Source organism: Myxocyprinus asiaticus, chromosome 11, assembly GCF_019703515.2.
Source record: "Myxocyprinus asiaticus isolate MX2 ecotype Aquarium Trade chromosome 11, UBuf_Myxa_2, whole genome shotgun sequence".
NCBI lineage: Eukaryota > Metazoa > Chordata > Actinopteri > Cypriniformes > Catostomidae > Myxocyprinus > Myxocyprinus asiaticus.
In genome coordinates, this window is record NC_059354.1 from 5,199,647 (window position 1) to 5,217,154 (window position 17,508).

The 17,508-nt window shown below is 38.9% G+C and overlaps 1 protein-coding gene across 2 annotated transcripts in view; it reads right to left on the minus strand.

Annotated features, from left to right (window-relative positions):
- Positions 1–1,687: 1,687 nt before the first annotated feature.
- LOC127448065 (dynein, cytoplasmic 1, intermediate chain 2a-like) overlaps positions 1,688–17,508 on the minus strand; it is an 81,223-nt gene continuing 65,402 nt past the window's right edge. For both annotated transcript variants that reach the window (XM_051710342.1, XM_051710341.1), the window contains 4 exons: positions 13,979–14,123; positions 13,738–13,878; positions 13,457–13,582; positions 1,688–2,924 (listed from right to left, as the gene is read on the minus strand). In XM_051710342.1, coding sequence (XP_051566302.1) covers positions 2,811–2,924; positions 13,457–13,582; positions 13,738–13,878; positions 13,979–14,123 — 526 coding nt within the window. In that variant the 3' untranslated portion in view covers positions 1,688–2,810. The remainder of the gene's footprint in view (positions 2,925–13,456; positions 13,583–13,737; positions 13,879–13,978; positions 14,124–17,508) is intronic.

Consider the following 17,508-nt stretch of genomic DNA (forward strand, 5'->3'; position numbering starts at 1 on the left):
CATGTTGACACCCATATCTTTTATGTCTTGTGACTATAATTTTGAAACAGTGAGTATTTTAACGTTTATGGATTGGCCCCATTCACTTCCATTGTAAGTGCCTCACTGTAACCTCGATTTTTACTTTTTTTTTTTAAAGAAAAGGAGGGACAAGTCGAAATGAATTTTTGTGGTAATCAACATTCTGCCACAAATGCCGTCAATTGAGCTGAACTTGCATTGAACCCGGAATATTCCTTTAACATAAAGAAGCCTTGTTTGTAGGACATGTTTTGTCCCTTACCTAAAGAATATAATTTATTTTTCCACAAATAATGTTGCTCCATCAATTTTCAATCAAAAGAAATGCATTTATGTTTTCAATCTTGAAATTTTTTAATTCAATGACCAACCTGGGGTTGGCACTCGGACGGCAACATTAATATAGCATCATACACCCTCGTTACGCCCATGCCTTACATATTTATATTTACATGTTTGTCTTTACCAAGCATGACACGAAGAGACAGTACACAAGTTTAAATGTTTTAATTGAATTGAAGACACAATTACTCAATAATATAACTGTATGTGCAAAGAAATTGAGTGAATCATGTCTTGTGTGTAAAAGAACAATCACCAAAGACCTGTAAACACTGATGAGCCAAAACATTATGACCACTCATAGGTGAAGAGAATAACATTGATCGTCTACTAACAAGGCCACATGTCAAGGTCTGGGTAGATTAGATGTAAGCGAACAATCAGTTGTCGTAGTCATGTTGAATGCAGGAGAAATGGGCAGGAGTAAAGACCTGACTGATTTTCACAAGGACCCCTTGTCCCCTGTTGAAAGTGCCTACAATGGGCACACGAGCATCAGAACTGGACCTTGGAGCAGTGGAAGATGGTCGCCTGGTCCGGTGAGTCCCGTTTTCTTTTACATCACGTGGACGGCCGTGAACGTGTGCGCCGTTTACCTGGGTAAGTGATGGCACCAGGATGCACTGTGGGAAGACGACAAGCCGGTGGAGGGAGTGTGATGCTCTGGGTAATGTTCTGCTGGCAAACCCTGGGTCCTGCCATTCATGTGGACATCAATTTGACACATGCCACCTACCTAAACATCATTGCAGACCAGGTACACCCCTTTATGGCAATGGTATTCCCCGATGGCATTGGCCTCTTTCAGCAGGATAATGCGCCCTGCCACACTGCACACATTGTTCGGGAACGGTTTGAGGAACATGACAAAGAGTTCAAGGTGTTGCTCTTACCTCCAAATTCCACAGATCTGAATCCGATTGAGCATCTATGGGATGTGCTGGACCAACAACTCCGATCCATGGTGGCTCCGCCTCACAACTTACAGGACTTCAATGATCTGCTGCTAATGTCTTGGTGCCAGATACCACAGGACACCTTCAGGGGTCTTGTAGAGTCCATACCTCAGCGGGTCGGCGCTGTTATGGCGGCACGTGGAGGACCAACAGCATATTAGGCAGGTGGTCATATTTTGGCTAATCAGTGTATACTGGTCTTCTGCATGTCCTTTTAAAAAATAATGGTGTCTACATATTTCACGGGTCTAACAGAGTGTTTGATTTCATATAAAAATTATGACCAGGCAGTCAAGGAATTTATCTAAATGTATTTCATTACTCTAATGTAATTCATTGAAATACTGCACAACACAATGGTTTCTTTTTGAAATGCAGATTTATTGGACATTCAAACATGACAAATACTGTCGGAAATAGTTGCAAGGAATGTTTTTGAAAAACAAAATCCTGATTACTTTCATCTCTCAAGTATGACAGTACAGACTGAGGACTTCAAACTGACTGAGGTAAGTAAGAACAGATTTGCCAAAGTTCTGGCTTAGAAAAAGAATTAGTAAATATAAAAAGACATTCAAAGAGGTTCCGCAAAAGCTACTGTGACCGTTTCAAACAGATGTGTAATACTGAGGTGGAAGACCTTGCTCTCAAAATGAGATGCTTTAAATAGTTCAGATAGTTTGAAAACAAGCACTATATATTGATGTGCATCATAAAAAGGAGACTCGGGTGAAGAGGAAAAGATTTCATTACAACACTTTACAGCATGAGAATTGAGATTTGAAAAAGAACAAAGATTTGAAAGTTACAAGTCACTAGTGTTTTGTCCACAGCAAGACAACAGAACTCAACAACAAACTGATGTGATGTTGAATTTGTGACCCATGGAGCAGATCTAGAGTTAAAGATGCAGATCTCTAGAATTCTCTCTAGTTCTTATTTAGTTTGAAAGAATACAATGATTACTCTAGTATTGAGAATAGTGTAGATGGGTTGAATGAATCTCACAGAACCAGGCAAGAACAGATATGCGTCATATTTCAACACAAAATCAAAAGAAAGAACTAATATATAATATATTTTTTTAAATCATGAATCATCACCATCATTTATTCTTTAGATTTGGTTGTAAAACATGACCTGGATATGTTATTGACATGTTTTGTGTGATTCACTCATGTAGATGCTTCTCTTTGGCTGTGTATAATAAACCCAGAGATTATCAGGCTCAGAGGTACCTGGATATAAACTGAGAAACATTCATTATATTTTTGGGGGTTTTGTTTGCAAGTGAATGTTAAGGCTTCTGGTCATGAAGTGAGACTCAAATCTACAGTCCAGGTTTCAGATTTTTTTTACAAACAAAAGGCAGAGTCAAAGGTTTGCACACAAAAACCAATTTAATTTCCAAAGAGAGAGATGATTACAGTGGTCATTGTCTCGGGCTGTTTGTTTCTGAGATCTCTGGATTGGTGTTGGTTTCCATAATGATCAAGCGGCGAGACGCTGGGCGGCCAGTTCTTCTGCATCATCACGATTTTCGTTAATCTCAGCCAGCGTCCGCACAAAGCGTGTCCATTCATCACTTCGTGGGACTGCGATTTGCTATGGGAAACAGAAACGGTCAAACATTGTGGAGTGAATTCACTAACACAAGTTGTGCCACTCTTTCATGTGTTATTTCAGCACATTCACTTTTTAACCACCTGCAATCCAGCTTAACTTGGTTGCTTTCTGTGCTGAAATAGTGCTGCATCATGCATATTAAAATTCAAAAAGTCACATACCTGCTTTCTCTGTAAATGAGGCTTATTATTAGGTAAATAAAATAAATATATATATATAACCACCTGCAATCCAGCAGTAAATTTAAATTGTTAATATATATATATATATATATATATATATATATATATATATTAACAATTTAAATTAAAACAATGTGTCTCTTGTAAAAATTGTTTCAAGCATTTAAAGGAATTATTCAAGAGCCAGTAATTAAATAGGGAACAGAATAAAAGTGCTTTAAGTTTTTCAGCAACAGTAATTATACATTAAAAAAAATTATAATATAAAATTATTAAAAAAGGTATTTTAATGCAAATGAAAGTACTTAAATATATGACACTCTTTACTGTGTGATTATTAGATCTACATTAATACTAATTTGATGCAGTAAGAATATCAAAATGCCTATAACAGACAGCACGCAGCTTATATACATTTAGACATCGCACAGATCTAACACTTTGAAGAATTTGTCCCGTCTGCTTATACATTAATGTCCGTTTGCTTTAATATCTCGTCATAACAGCGCAGATTTAATCCCGTCTGTTTACACTCTCGTAATTCATTAACAGCTGTGTTTACATTAATATCACCTAAAGAGGGTTATTTTGATTAAGAACAGCGCGGAGTCTCGTGCAGGAGCGCTACATTCATCAAGTGCATGGGGAGACACACACATGTGAGCATTGGACAGCAGCCACCTGTAATAAAACAGCTCAGGGGTAGTGAATTTAGTCAGATCTGGGTAATTCCTTGGCTATTAAAATATTGAACTGAACAGAGATTGGCATACTTCTAGCTAATCGTGGCTGCACCCTGCAGATTGTAAAGCACTGTGCTGGACAAATGTCTTTGGCTGTTGTGTTTTAGTTTATTCAGCGTCTCATGCAGGAGAGCTGTGTTTTGTGGATGCTATATAAAGTTTAAAAGATCAACATTTACAAACGCATCTTGAAGTGAATTTCTCATTTAAATTTGACCGCATTACAAAGGCATGCCACGGGAACGTTAATATACATTGCAGAACTGTAATTTAGAAATGAGATTGCATGGGTGTCTGAATCGAGATTGCGATCTTTTAACGATTAATCGTGCAGCTCTAATACATACTGTATGTATATATCTACAGTATATGTATAAATATGTGTGTGTGTGTATATATATATATATATATATATATATATATATACACACACACACACACACACACACACACACACACACACACACACACACACACATATGCAGCTTCGTCAGGCCAAAGAGGATGCTTACAGGGGTGGGGATAAAGTCTTGTACAATCAGGCCAGGAACACACTGAACAAGGAAATCAGAGTGGCTGAAAGAAGATACTCTGAGAAGCTGAAAAACAAGTTTTCAGCTAACAACCCTGCATCAGTGTGGAGTGGAATGAAACAAATCCTACCCCCAACCCTGTGGTGGACCAACAACTGGCTGACAACCTGAATGTGTTCTACTGCAGATTTGAAAGGCCCAATCTCACACCCCACACCCACTCTGACCTTCACTTCACACAAACACCAAGACCTCCTGCAACCCCCCTCCTCCCTCCACCTGCTACTCAACCTGCACATAAGATCTGTGAAGATGATGTGAGCCGCATCTTTCGGAAACAAAAGACGAGGAAAGCTTCAGGCCCAGACGGTGTCTCACCTGCCTATCTGAAAGTCTGTGCTAACCAGCTGGCCCCCATCTTCACACAGATCTTCAATAGATCACTGGAGCAGTGTGAAGTCCCATGCTGCTTCAAACATTCCACTATCATACCCATCCCAAAGAAACCAAAAATCACAGGACTTAATGACTACAGACCTGTCGCCCTGACATCTGTGGTCATGAAATCATTTGAGAGACTGGTGTTGGCCCACCTGAAGAACATCACTGGACCCTTTCAAGATCCCCTCCAATTTGCTTATCGAGCAAACAGGTCTGTGGATGATGCAGTCAACATGGGATTGCATCATATCCTGCAACATCTGGACAGACCAGGGACATATGCAAGGATCCTTTTTGTGTACTTCAGTTCGGCTTTCAACACCATCATCCCAGCTATACTCCAGAATAAATTACACCAACTCTCTGTTCCCATGTCTATCTGTCAGTGGATTACCAGCTTTCTGACAGATAGGCAGCAGCTTGTGAGACAGGGGAAACTCACTTCCAGCACCTGTACAATCAGCACTGGTGCCCCCCAGGGATGTGTGCTCTCCCCACTACTCTTCTCCCTCTACACCAATGACTGCATCGCCAAGGGCCCTGAAGTTTGCAGATGACACCACTGTCATCGGCCTCATCCGAGATGATGATGAGTCTACATACAGAAAGGAGGTTGAACAGCTGGCTGTCTGGTGCAGTCAAAACAACCTTGAGCTGAACACGCTCAAAACGGTGGAGATCATTGTGGACTTTAGGAGGAAACCCCCAACACTGTCCCCCCTCACCATTCTAAGTCATTCAGGTTCCTGGGCACTACCATCTCACAGGACCTGAAGTGGGAGACCCACATTGACTCCATTGTGAAAAAGGCCCAGCAGAGGTTGTACTTCCTTCGCCAGCTGAGGAAGTTCAACCTGCCACAGGCACTGCTGATACAGTTCTACTCAGCAGTGGTCGAGTCTGTCCTCTGCACTTCAATAACTGTCTGGTTTGATTCATCTACGATATCAGACATCAGAAGACTACAATGGACAGTTCAGACTGCTGAGAGGATTATTGGTTGCCCCTCCTCTGGAAAAATCACTCTGGACCCCACTCACCCTGCCCATTACCTTTTTGAACTGTTGCCTTTTGGCCGACGTTTCAGAACTCTAAGCACCAGAACCGTCAGGCACAGGAAAATGTTTTTCCCTCAGGCTATCCATCTCATGAACAGTTAAATTGCCCCATTGAGCAATAACTATGTGCAATACACAGTTTAGTCTTTTTTATATTTATCCAACACATCCAACCTCTTCTGCCATTTCATTCCTCTGAAAAAAAAAAAAAACCAAAAAACCATTTGCACTGTATATAACAGATTTGTATTTTGCACTGTACATAACAGATAACAGATTTGTATTAGATTTACAATACGTATGTGTATGTATGTATGTATGTATGTATGTATGTATGTGTGTGTCTGTGTGTGTATGTACATATGTGTATAATTATTTTTTATTATAATCTATGTCTTGCTGCTGTTTTTGTATTGTTGTACACTGGAAGCTCCTGTCACCAAGACAAATTCCTTGTATGTGTAAGCATACTTGGCAATCTATATACTGTATATATATATATATATATATATATATATGGCCCCAAAAAGTATTTGGATGCTTAAGCTGAACTTAAAAATGCATGAATTCCTTTGCATTTGAGAACATCAAACCAATTTATTTTATTGTAAAGAAAGATAACATAAGCACACTTTTCAAGCAAAACATTTAACAAAAAGAAGTTTGTTACGTTTTAAATTATAAAACAACTGATATATGTTTTAAAATTAAGACAAAATATTATTTGGACACTTGATAATGGCTTCATTAAAGATAAGTTTAAGTGTTTTAGTTTTTAGTGTGCAATCTCTTGACATCATCTGGGCATAGAATCAACAAGTTTCTGTAAAAGCTGTGGTGAAAGTTTCCTCCAGATTTAAGCCACCAAATCTTTCAGTTCATCCACTCTAGAACATCGACGATCTGACATTTTCTTCACCACAACATCCAATATGTGCTCTATAGGGTTTAGGTCAGGGCTCTTAGAGGGCCATTCTAAGACCTTTCTTTTTTGCAAAGTATTCTTTCAATAGGCAGCTGGTCAGGGATGGGCAGTACTTCAGTTACATGTATTTGAAATACATAATACTATTTTGTACTTTGTCTTTTAAAGTCTTTGAAAAAAAAAAAAATCAAATGTAATTTGTATCTAAATACATTTAAGTTTGGTATTTGTGTATTTTCAAAATATATAAAATAGTTTGTGCCAGTCAACCTCTTTATTAGGCTGCTGATTTCCTCTATAAACTAGTTCAGGCATGCCCCCCAACCCCAACTTTCATAAACGCAAGCTGGAGATGTCAGAGAGAATGCATTGGTTGAGCAAATTTTCTGCATTCCTGCAAGAAAATATGTAATATGATAAGGTGAGGATGTGATGGTCAATTCTACCTGTTGTAAAAAACATAATAATTGCTGGCAACTGTTATTTAATTTCCATTCAAATATTAAGGAAGCTATGATATGGGGGGCCTGGGTAGCTCAGTGAGTATTGGTGCTGACTACCACCCCTGGAGTTGCGAGTTTGAATCCAGGGTGTGCTAAGTGACTCCAGCCAGGTCTCCTAAGCAACCAAATTGGCCCGGTTACTAGGGAGGGTAAAGTCACATGGGGTAACCACCTCGTGGTCGCGATTAGGGGTTCTCACTCGCAGTGGGGTTCGTGCCAAGTTGTGTGTGGATCGCGGAGTGTAGCATGAGCCTCCACATGCTGGGAGTCTCCACGGTGTCATGCACAGCGAGCCACGTGATAAGATACGTGGATTGACTGTCTCAGAAGTTGAGGCAACTAAGACTTGTCCTCCGCCACCCGGACTGAGGTAACCGCGCCACGAGGACCTACTAAGTAGTGGGAATTGGGCATTCCAAATTGGGAGAAAAGGGGATTTTTAAAAAAGGTAGCTATGATACTTCTTGCCAGCCAGTGCAATGCATGTCAACAGTGAGGAAATCAAAATTACCCAGCAGCCAGCTAGTGAGCTAGTCAGCAGCCATATCACCCTATAGTTTTCGCCTGATTGCCCACTAAAGCTAAGCAGGGTTGAACCTGGCCAGTACCTGGATGGGAGACCTCCTGGGGAAAAACTAAGGTTGCTGCTGGAAGTGGTATTAGGGAGGCCAGCAGGGGGTGCTCACCTTGTGGTCTTTGTGGGTCCTAATGCCCCAGTATAGTGACGGGGACACTATACTGTAAAAAGGCACCATCTTTCAGATGAGATGTTAATCCGAGGTCCTAACTCTCTGTGGTCATTAAAAATCCCAGGGCACTTCTCGTAAAGAGTAGGGGTGTAACCCCGGTGTCCTGGCCAAATTCCCCCATTGGCCCTGAATTGGCTACATCACTCTCCTCTCCACCAGTGGCTGGTGTTTGGTGGGCGTTCTGGCACACTATGGCTGCCATCGCATCATCCAGGTGGATGCTGCACACTGGTGGTGGTTGAGGAGATTCCCCCTATACTATGTGAAGCGCTTTGAGTGCCTAGAAAAGTGCTATATAAATGTAAGGAATTATAATTATTATTATTATTATTATTATTGGTCTTACTATCATTAGCGAGTTCGCTAGCTAACAAGCTAAAATGGAACATTCAGATTTGCCTTCAGTTAACATGAAGGAATAAAAGAGCACTGGCAAGGGGAAAATAGCATTAGCACTAGTACTGGACTTTAGTGCTAGTTGCATCTCACTAGCCAATTTTTTTCCAATGATTTTCAGGTGTTAGTTTCATTAACATAATCATTGGCCAGGCAGAGGGAGACAGAGTGCGCATTAGCATCTCTCAATGGGAGTTCATTAATAACTTGACTGTCGGGACTTCCGTACTGAGTTAATGGCTACAAAGACTGAAAAAAACATCCGTTTTGTTTGAAAAAATCATTCTGTCACTGAGACGGGGTCTTGTGTTCTCGTCAAGTGACCAATAAGCTTCTTCTTTTCCTGAAGAATGGACAAGATGTCAAGCTGATGTGAATGTTTTCATCGCACTCAGATTCTGTCACCAAGCTTTTTTCGTGCACTAAAATGAGTCACAACAGTCTGTTTTTATTGGTTGCATTTCTTTACTTACTGAAAGCTGCACTTGGACATGCGTTCTACGAAAAGCCACGATTGGATAAATAAACAATCATGCACTTTTGCAAGGAAAAGTTACAGCACTTCTTTTGTATTGCAGCAGAAAAGACACAAGAAGAGAGAGAGAGAGCTCCGTGACTGTGAGAACAGGTACGTTTCAATGCAAAAAATAATGAAACTAATTTAAACTAATGACGGATAAAAATAACAAGAACATAAATTTGCCCTTTTTAAAATATAACCTTTCCAATCCGACTGAACCTGCATTTGAATGGGTAGCTTATTGCTCTTTGGAGTCAACAAATATGTTTGTATGACATCTAATATGTCATGTCATATGACAAACTATTAAATGAAAAACATTTCTGCTGCCCAGATCTTTGAACAATGTGAATATAAATGTGTAAAACATTTTACATTTAATACTTGTGTCTTATATTATGTTATATACTGTAGCATTAATGTTATCCTTTGGACTTTTTATTCTTTGAGCTAATGAATGGTTTTCGCTGCATTACTCTCCCTATGTACCCATACTCATTGATCCTGTTTCAAACGGTCTGTGAACCAAGTTGTATCTGGTAATTCTCATTGACGTGTGAGGCAATCCTTGCAGGCGTTTCTTGCCTGTTACTCTTGATTTTACTCACAATTATCCTGTCCTGTGGAGGATGGAAGATTTAGTTTTTTACTTATCTGGCGAGAGCACCTATGAAGAAATTGTTAGATCGTCAATGTTCTAGTGTGGAAGAACTGAAAGCTTTGGTGGCTGAAACCTGGAAGAAACTTTCACCACAGCTTTTACAGAAACTTGTTGATTATTTGCCCAGACATTGTCAAGAAGCTCAGAGAAAGAAAGGATTGCAAACTATAAACTAAAACACTTGAGCTTGTAATCTTTAATGAAGCAATTATCAAGTGTCCAATAATTTTTTTGTCTTAATTTTAAACCATATACAGGCATGTGATCGTCTAAATACAAAAAAGCAAGAAAATGTTTCAAACGACATTGTTATCAACATTGTTATAACAGTTAATAAACATGCTTCAATAACTAACTATAAAAAGGCGCCAATAGCTCGTGCAGTGCTGACTGAAGCAGTCAATGCAGACTGTTTTAAACGCAGTCTAGTAATCTTTTATTACTAATCATGCAAGGCCGTATCACGATTCAATCTTAATTCAATCCATAATGCTGAAATAACGGATATCATATCAATGTCTCAGGTCAATGTTGCTTCATAAAGTGCGGTAATACACAAAAACGATTGCCCCCAAGTAGAATATATCGAATGTTTTGTTGCGTTTTCATTTATTTTCACTTATTAATACAAAATATGAGAAGTAGAATACTGTGATTCACAGCAGATGATCCTGATTAAAACAAGGCCCAGCACAATGTACTGTAACAGTGCACTGATGTACAAATAATCTGCAAACAGTCATAGATTCTCTTCCGCAAGCAAATAAAACATCATAATTTATTGCACAATAATTTCACAATTCACTATTTTCCTAGCTATCGGCCAATAATATATCGCACGCCCCTACTTATTATAAATTGTGCCTAATACACAAAAATCTGCGCAATTTGCCTGGTGCAATTAATGTTGCTCTATTATCACCCACAGAAAGCAGGTGGTAAGTGAAATTTGGTGGTGGCGATCATAACAGCAGTAATTCATCGAATGATGGAGAAGAGCGGCATAACCGGGCATACACTGTATTCAGATGCGCGATGTAGTCAACCACATTATTGCATCTGTCTGTTTTTTTAACAGTTTTTCTTTTTAAACATGCACTAGACTGACACCTGTTGTGCTGATATAAGCTAAATACTAAAGTACTTGATGCAACCAGTTTAAATATTCTGTCCATCATAACTTTATTGTTCTAACAAACTCTAGACCACTGTCAAACGCAACTCCTCACATGCCCACAAAATGACGTTTCTTCACACTCACAGCAAAACATTCAGTAAGTGAACCAGATAATTAGTGCATAGCAAAGAGGGTTGTAAATATCAGAAATATCCACAGTTGCTAAGGTTGATGAATAAACAGTATGTAACAGGCATATTGTTTTACTCACAGACTAAAAGCTGTTTATTTGTGCACAGCATACAGTTACAGATGTTATAAACAGATGTGGCTATTTGTCGTGTTTTTTTTTCCATTAAACAATGAAAATGAAAAACACACGAATACTTAAAGTAAATGCTCCCGAAAAAAGACTTAAAACAAGTCCAAATACTGCATGATACGATGCATAGATCCTGAGTAATCCTTATGGGGCATTTTGAAATGTTTTGACAAGTCGGGCGTCTGCTCGCGGGTCCTAGCGCCTGCCGCATGCAACCTCTGTCAGTGCGACTTGTACACAGATTCAGGTGCAACTTGCAACAGGTGCAGCAAATGTGTACTGAGAATACGGCACACATTTTTATGTGTGAAAAGTTATTCAAAAAAACGAGTTCCTTTTTTTTTAATTTAAAATAATGTCCAAACTAATAGTAGACCTTTTACACATTTGAAAACCATTGTTACATCGTTGCGTGAGAAAATACGCTTTTTAATGCAGGGTTTCTGCAGGTTTTATGAAGCTAAAGTTAAGACTTTTTAATACCTTTTAAGACCAACTAAAGAAAATGTAAGGAATAAAGTGAAGGGAACACAATACGTCAATATGTTCTCTAAATGTAAATGTCTAAGGAGCACATGAAGAGTCGTATTTATAGCAACACTTCAAAATTTAAAACTGCAACTTTCGATAGATCTCCATTACTTTTTAACTCATTTTACAAAAAGTATCTTCTTTTTTTCAATTTTGGCTGGAACAAACGTTTCCCCATTTCACCAACTTATCCATCGGCCTCTCAATCGAACTACATCTCTAAACTGTGATATTTGCCAAGTTCTTCCGTGGTTACTGACAGATGAAGCAGCACATACCGCCACCTATTGTATACTGTTCAATGAATATTTAGCAATCTTATCTAAGCCGTGTGGCACAGAAATTAGGCCTACCCTTCACTTTAAAATGACTTAACACAACGAAAATACGATCCTTCAAGCAACATTTAATGCCTTTAATGACCTTATGAATTTAAGACTTGTTGCTCCAATTTAAGACCTTTTTAAGACCTGCGGAAACCCTGTAATGGTAAATAACGTAAGAGTAACCGAGGACAGATAAAAATAGATCTGTCCGAGTGGCAAATGACAATTATTTGTTGCTCAACCACTGATTAGAATGTGCCTACTGTACCATGCCGTAGCATTTTGTGTTATCACGATATAGATGATACTCAAAGATACTCACCAATCAGAATGGGGGAAAATGTGATTTCTGGTTCAAGCGTACAGAAAGGTAACGGTAACTCAGAGAACCCCTCTGTATAACTGTAGTGAGCAGAATAGCATCTCAGAATGCACAACATGTTAAACTTTGAGGCGGATGGGCTACAACAGCAGAAGACCACGTCGGGCACTTTATTAGGACCATAGTGGTCTTCTGCTGTTGTAGCCCATCCGCCTCAAAGTTTGACATGTTGTGCATTCTGAGACGCTATTCTGCTCACTACAATTATACAGAGGGGTTCTCTGAGTTACCGTTACCTTTCTGTCCGCTTGAACCAGAAATCACATTTTCCCCCATTCTGATGGTTGATAACAACATTAACTGAAGCTCCTGACCCGTATCTGCATGATGTTATGCACCGCTGCCACAGTTGGCTGATTAGATAATCGCATGAATAAGTAGGTGTACAGGGGTTCCTAATAAAGTGCTCAGTGAGTGTATGTACAGGCTGACAGATTTCTATAGGTTTATCATTTATATTCGGTATATCGCACACCCCTTGGAGGGCAACGCTTTTTTAGACGTCAAATTTAAAAGAGCTTCTACTTTCAAAAACCTGTCTCGCATTCTTTCCCTCACGTAGCGTTGAGTCCAGCTTTTTTTATTAGAGTAAGAACACGTTTGGACTGAACCGCCCCTTGTTGGTTAACATTCTGAGGTGATGCCGCTAGTGTTGATGGACTCAAGTCAACACAGCGCAATGTGATGTGACACTGGTCGTGTCCAGAGTAGAGACGCTGTAAGATGGGAACATTTGGTAAAGACGTTTTTCTGATGTGTAAATCCTGCTGTGGCAGCACGGTGGACGATCAGGCTATTCTGAGAGTCTCAGTGTGAACTGACACCTAATAACAATCCTCTCTCATTCTTCAACTCTCTTTGCTTTCATCCCATCTCATTTCTCTCCATTCATCTGTAGATGGCAGGAGTGACACAGGGCCTCTGTAGCCCCTGAAGGGCCGTGCTGTTTGGGCCCCCCTATGAAAGATGTAATTGTAGCGTGTCATCTTTAGAAGCTCTGCATCGGCTTTTTACGCAACCAACTCAGTGACACAAAAGAGAGAGCTGCTTAAAGTGGTGTCCAGGTGCAGAGTGTGTTAGTGAGTGATGTGTGGATGTGTCCTAATTAAACTTGATTCTCACCTCGCCAACGTCGTAAATGTGGATCTGTCCCTCCGAGTCTCCCACGGCGATTTCTCTGCCCGACTGAGACCAGCGCATTCTGTTTAGAGCAGGACTACCATCAACAGCCATGCTGGCAGTGGGTACCTACACAAACACAGTTAATGTAGCAGATAGAGGATTCAATTCGTGCTTCGTTTACAAGACATACAATTCCGATAGATATCGAGATTTCACAGAAAACTGTTTCAGCTGTATCAGCCAGAATAATTATTGTGGTTGTAAATTTATGTTGTTTTAACCTCTGTGTCATTGTTGAGGTTCCACAGGTCGATGCGTCCGAGTCCGTCCACACAAGCAAAGAGAGCGGGGTGCACCGGAGACCACATGACATCATACACATAATCGGAGTTATCCTCAAATGAGTACAATGGCTTGTTATTCTTCAACGCAGAGAGTAAGGAGTACAGGGAGTTTAATTGATGACTGTATAATGTTAGAAGTGTATATGAATGTAATGAGTGTGTATGAATGCTGTGTTACCTTGGTACTCCAGAGTTTAACGGTCCAATCAAATGAGGCGGTCAGGAAGAGATGAGAGAAATCAACCAGCCCTGCTGCAGTGTGACAGTGAATACCCGTGATTGGACCATGATGCCCCTCAAACATCTCACTGATCCCTGCACGACTGCTCACATGCACACACACACACAGAATGGCATTGGTTTAATGATCTCAGCATGTTTCCATCAGTTGTTTAGCACTTCACATAAACTAACAGACACCACTGAGTTTGTGTGTGTGAACTCATTACTGTGAGAGGTAAACAACAGCCTGTGTGAGTGTGTGGGTGGAGGATGAGGTAATCACAGCATCACAAATGAAGAGGAAACACTCGCTCTCTCCACTCATTACAGCACACACACAGTTTATATCTCATTCATGAACACACACACATAAACATGGGTGGATTTTAATTTCGGAAATGAAATCATTCACATTAAGTTCCATATGGGACATAAAGTTGTGCAAGATAGTTAAGTGGATGAAACAACATGATTTCTGCTACAGAAAAGCCCCATAGACTCTAGTCAAAGTAGACGCTGCCAATGTAAATGTAAATGTAAATGAAAACAAGGCTGTGAGAGATAGAACTGCAGTCAGTTCAATAGGTTGGACTGTTGTGTATCTGGGTTTTGATTGTTGAAATGACATCTTCACCGATTTAATTAAATAAATGCAGTCTGCATTTGCTGCACGCTTCAACACACACAAGAATGTGAAGCTGCTTATAAACTGAAACACAGACTGTTCAAAACTCCACATTTTATGAGCATCACAAGCTGTACTTGTAGTAGATAACAGAAGAGAGCACACCTTCACTGTAAAGTGCACAGCGCCTGCAGACTATACTGTGTATTTACTGTTTATATTAAATCGCTTCAATAATCACACTGGGCCATATAACCAACGTCTTATCCGGAAGTGTGAAACGACCATCAAAAACACTTAACGGAAAAGTGTTGACGTCAAAATAAAAGTTCAATTCAAAATAAAAGCTTGACGTGAGAATTAAAGAAATCGAGTCTGTTCAATAGGATTTTACCTTTTTTTTTGGCAATGAAATTGGTATCGAGAACCATGAAATTTTACTGCTATTGGTACTGACTACTGAAATTTTGGTATCGTGAATACCCTATATTGAACAAACATTCTGTACTTCTCTCACAGCGTGTTTTCACTTATAGTTAAATATGGCATCTACACAGTCCAAGGTTTATTCACAAAGAGAATTTTTGGCACAAGAATATATTTGAAATTTTGTACTGCTATCCAATTTTTTCTTAGGTCAGTGCTTTAAATGTGTGAATATAGAGCAATTCATTCAAGTTTTTCAGAGCTTGAAGAATAACACCGGATTGTTTTCAAATACATTATGCTTTCATGTCATATACATGCCAGGTTTTATCGAAGGAAGGTTCTCTGATTTTGTGACTGCACATATCACTTACTACGTGACACTTTAAATATAAAAACACAGGACATAATATAAGCTTGTTTTGGATATAATTAGAAGCTTGTTTTTAAATGGTGATGCAACATTTATGACTGAAAAAAATATTTTATTAATAATAATTATTGTTTTATTAATAATTATGTCTCTTTCTCATTAATTACCTTCATTTAAATAATAGAATATTCAAATATTCATTTTTTATTCGCTTAAATATTAGAATACCAGATTATTGATGAATGCCCATCCTTAGCGTATAAGTATGCAAAATCCACACAATTATTAGTGAATGAGGCCCAACGTCCAACAGGGTTTGTTCATGCATAACAGAGAGATTTAGTCATAAAAATTCCCAGCACAGTGTCATTTCCAGCATATCTCAAATTCTGAATTGTGTTTTACAGAATTCTGTGCTGGAAATGACGCTGATGAAAAAAAAAAAAAAATGTATGTATCCTAAATACAATTAAATTATTTTATAAAAATTATATAACTTTTTGCATAATTTGGCAAAATTGCAGCTTGATTGGAAATGACACCCAGTAGAAATATACTGCTCACTAGTGATATTTCCCTTGATTTTCTTTATTTTGTCCCATATTTCATCATAAGTATGCTCTTCACTGACACTTTTGTCCACTTGGTGAACAAGTACACTAACTTTTGAAAAAACTTAATATGGGCAAAATTGTTTGGTGTGGTGGAAATGACATCACAACCGTGAGACAGTCATCATTTTTGAAAAACTGATTGAAATAATTTTCACATAATACATTTTGAAATGGTTTACGTTTATTTCACTATGTTTAGATTATGTAAGGAATAACTGAAGACAGACCGTTTAATTATTGAAAAATAATGCACACCCGAGGTGGTAATGCGGTCACAACGTGCAGTGGACATCGTTCAGGGTTTTATCTCAAGACATTTTCTGGTTTTTCTGCTTAAAACACTCTTGTGAGTGGAACTACTTTCTTCCGCCACAGATTCAGCATCTTGCTTTAATACAGTCCGAGCCTTCGTTGCTAGTTCAAAAACGTCACTTTAGAACTAGCAATGGAGGATAATGAGGCTTGCGCTGCTTTACTGGCACTTACTGGAGTAATGAGGTAGTGCGTTTGTGTGTGTGAGTTTGTGTTAGTTTGTTTTTGAGGGATTGAAAGAGAGAAACTAAGAAACTGTGAGAGATTTCTTCTGGGATTGCCTTTTTTGTTGCAGCTCTCGTCAGAAGTAACATCGCTTCAAAATCGCCAAGATGCAAGTTTGAGCACACTTCTCAGCAGCAGCGAGTGTCGCCATATTTCCTTTGTAAACCTTAACAACTTTTTTCAACCCTACTGAGATGCAGGTGTGCGCTGACATGACGACTCTGTTTTTAGCTCGCGAGTAAGTGTGTGCATAATGCGTATTATGCATGTGTGTCTACGGTGTGTGGGGACGTGTGTGTGTGTGTGTGTGTGTGTGTGTGTGTGTGTGTGAGAGAGAGGTGGAGGGTGCTTCCCACTATTATTTCAGATAATATAGAAAATGTTCAATCCACAATTGAAATAAATGTATATTTTAGACATTGTTTGACATTCTTAACTGATTTACTTTATTCAATGTCTTTGTTTTAATTGGTCATTTTGTTGTGGTAGCCTGTAGGGCTATTTGAAATAACTGAAATCATTTAGCAAAGTAATATGGAACCGTTATAAGGTAAAGACCTGGAACTACTTCATAGCCATGCGTTTACTGGAAAATAACTGCACACCTTAGAACAACCGTGAACCAATCAGAATCAAAATCGAGCATTTAACAGACCTGTGGTATAAAGTAGTTTTAAACATAATAATTTGTATCGATTTTCATATTTTAATTTTAAAAGTCTGGTTCTGGGACAAGGCTAAAACAGTCATATCTGTACAGAAAAAGTCATTTGAAAAGTACCAAAAATAAATGATGAAGGCATGATGAAACGTTTCCAAGTCAGTTTTATTATGATCATCATATAACGAAAAAGAAAAAAAGTAGAAATCTACTTGTTTTAATAAAAATCAACACAAGTGCCCGAAGTTGA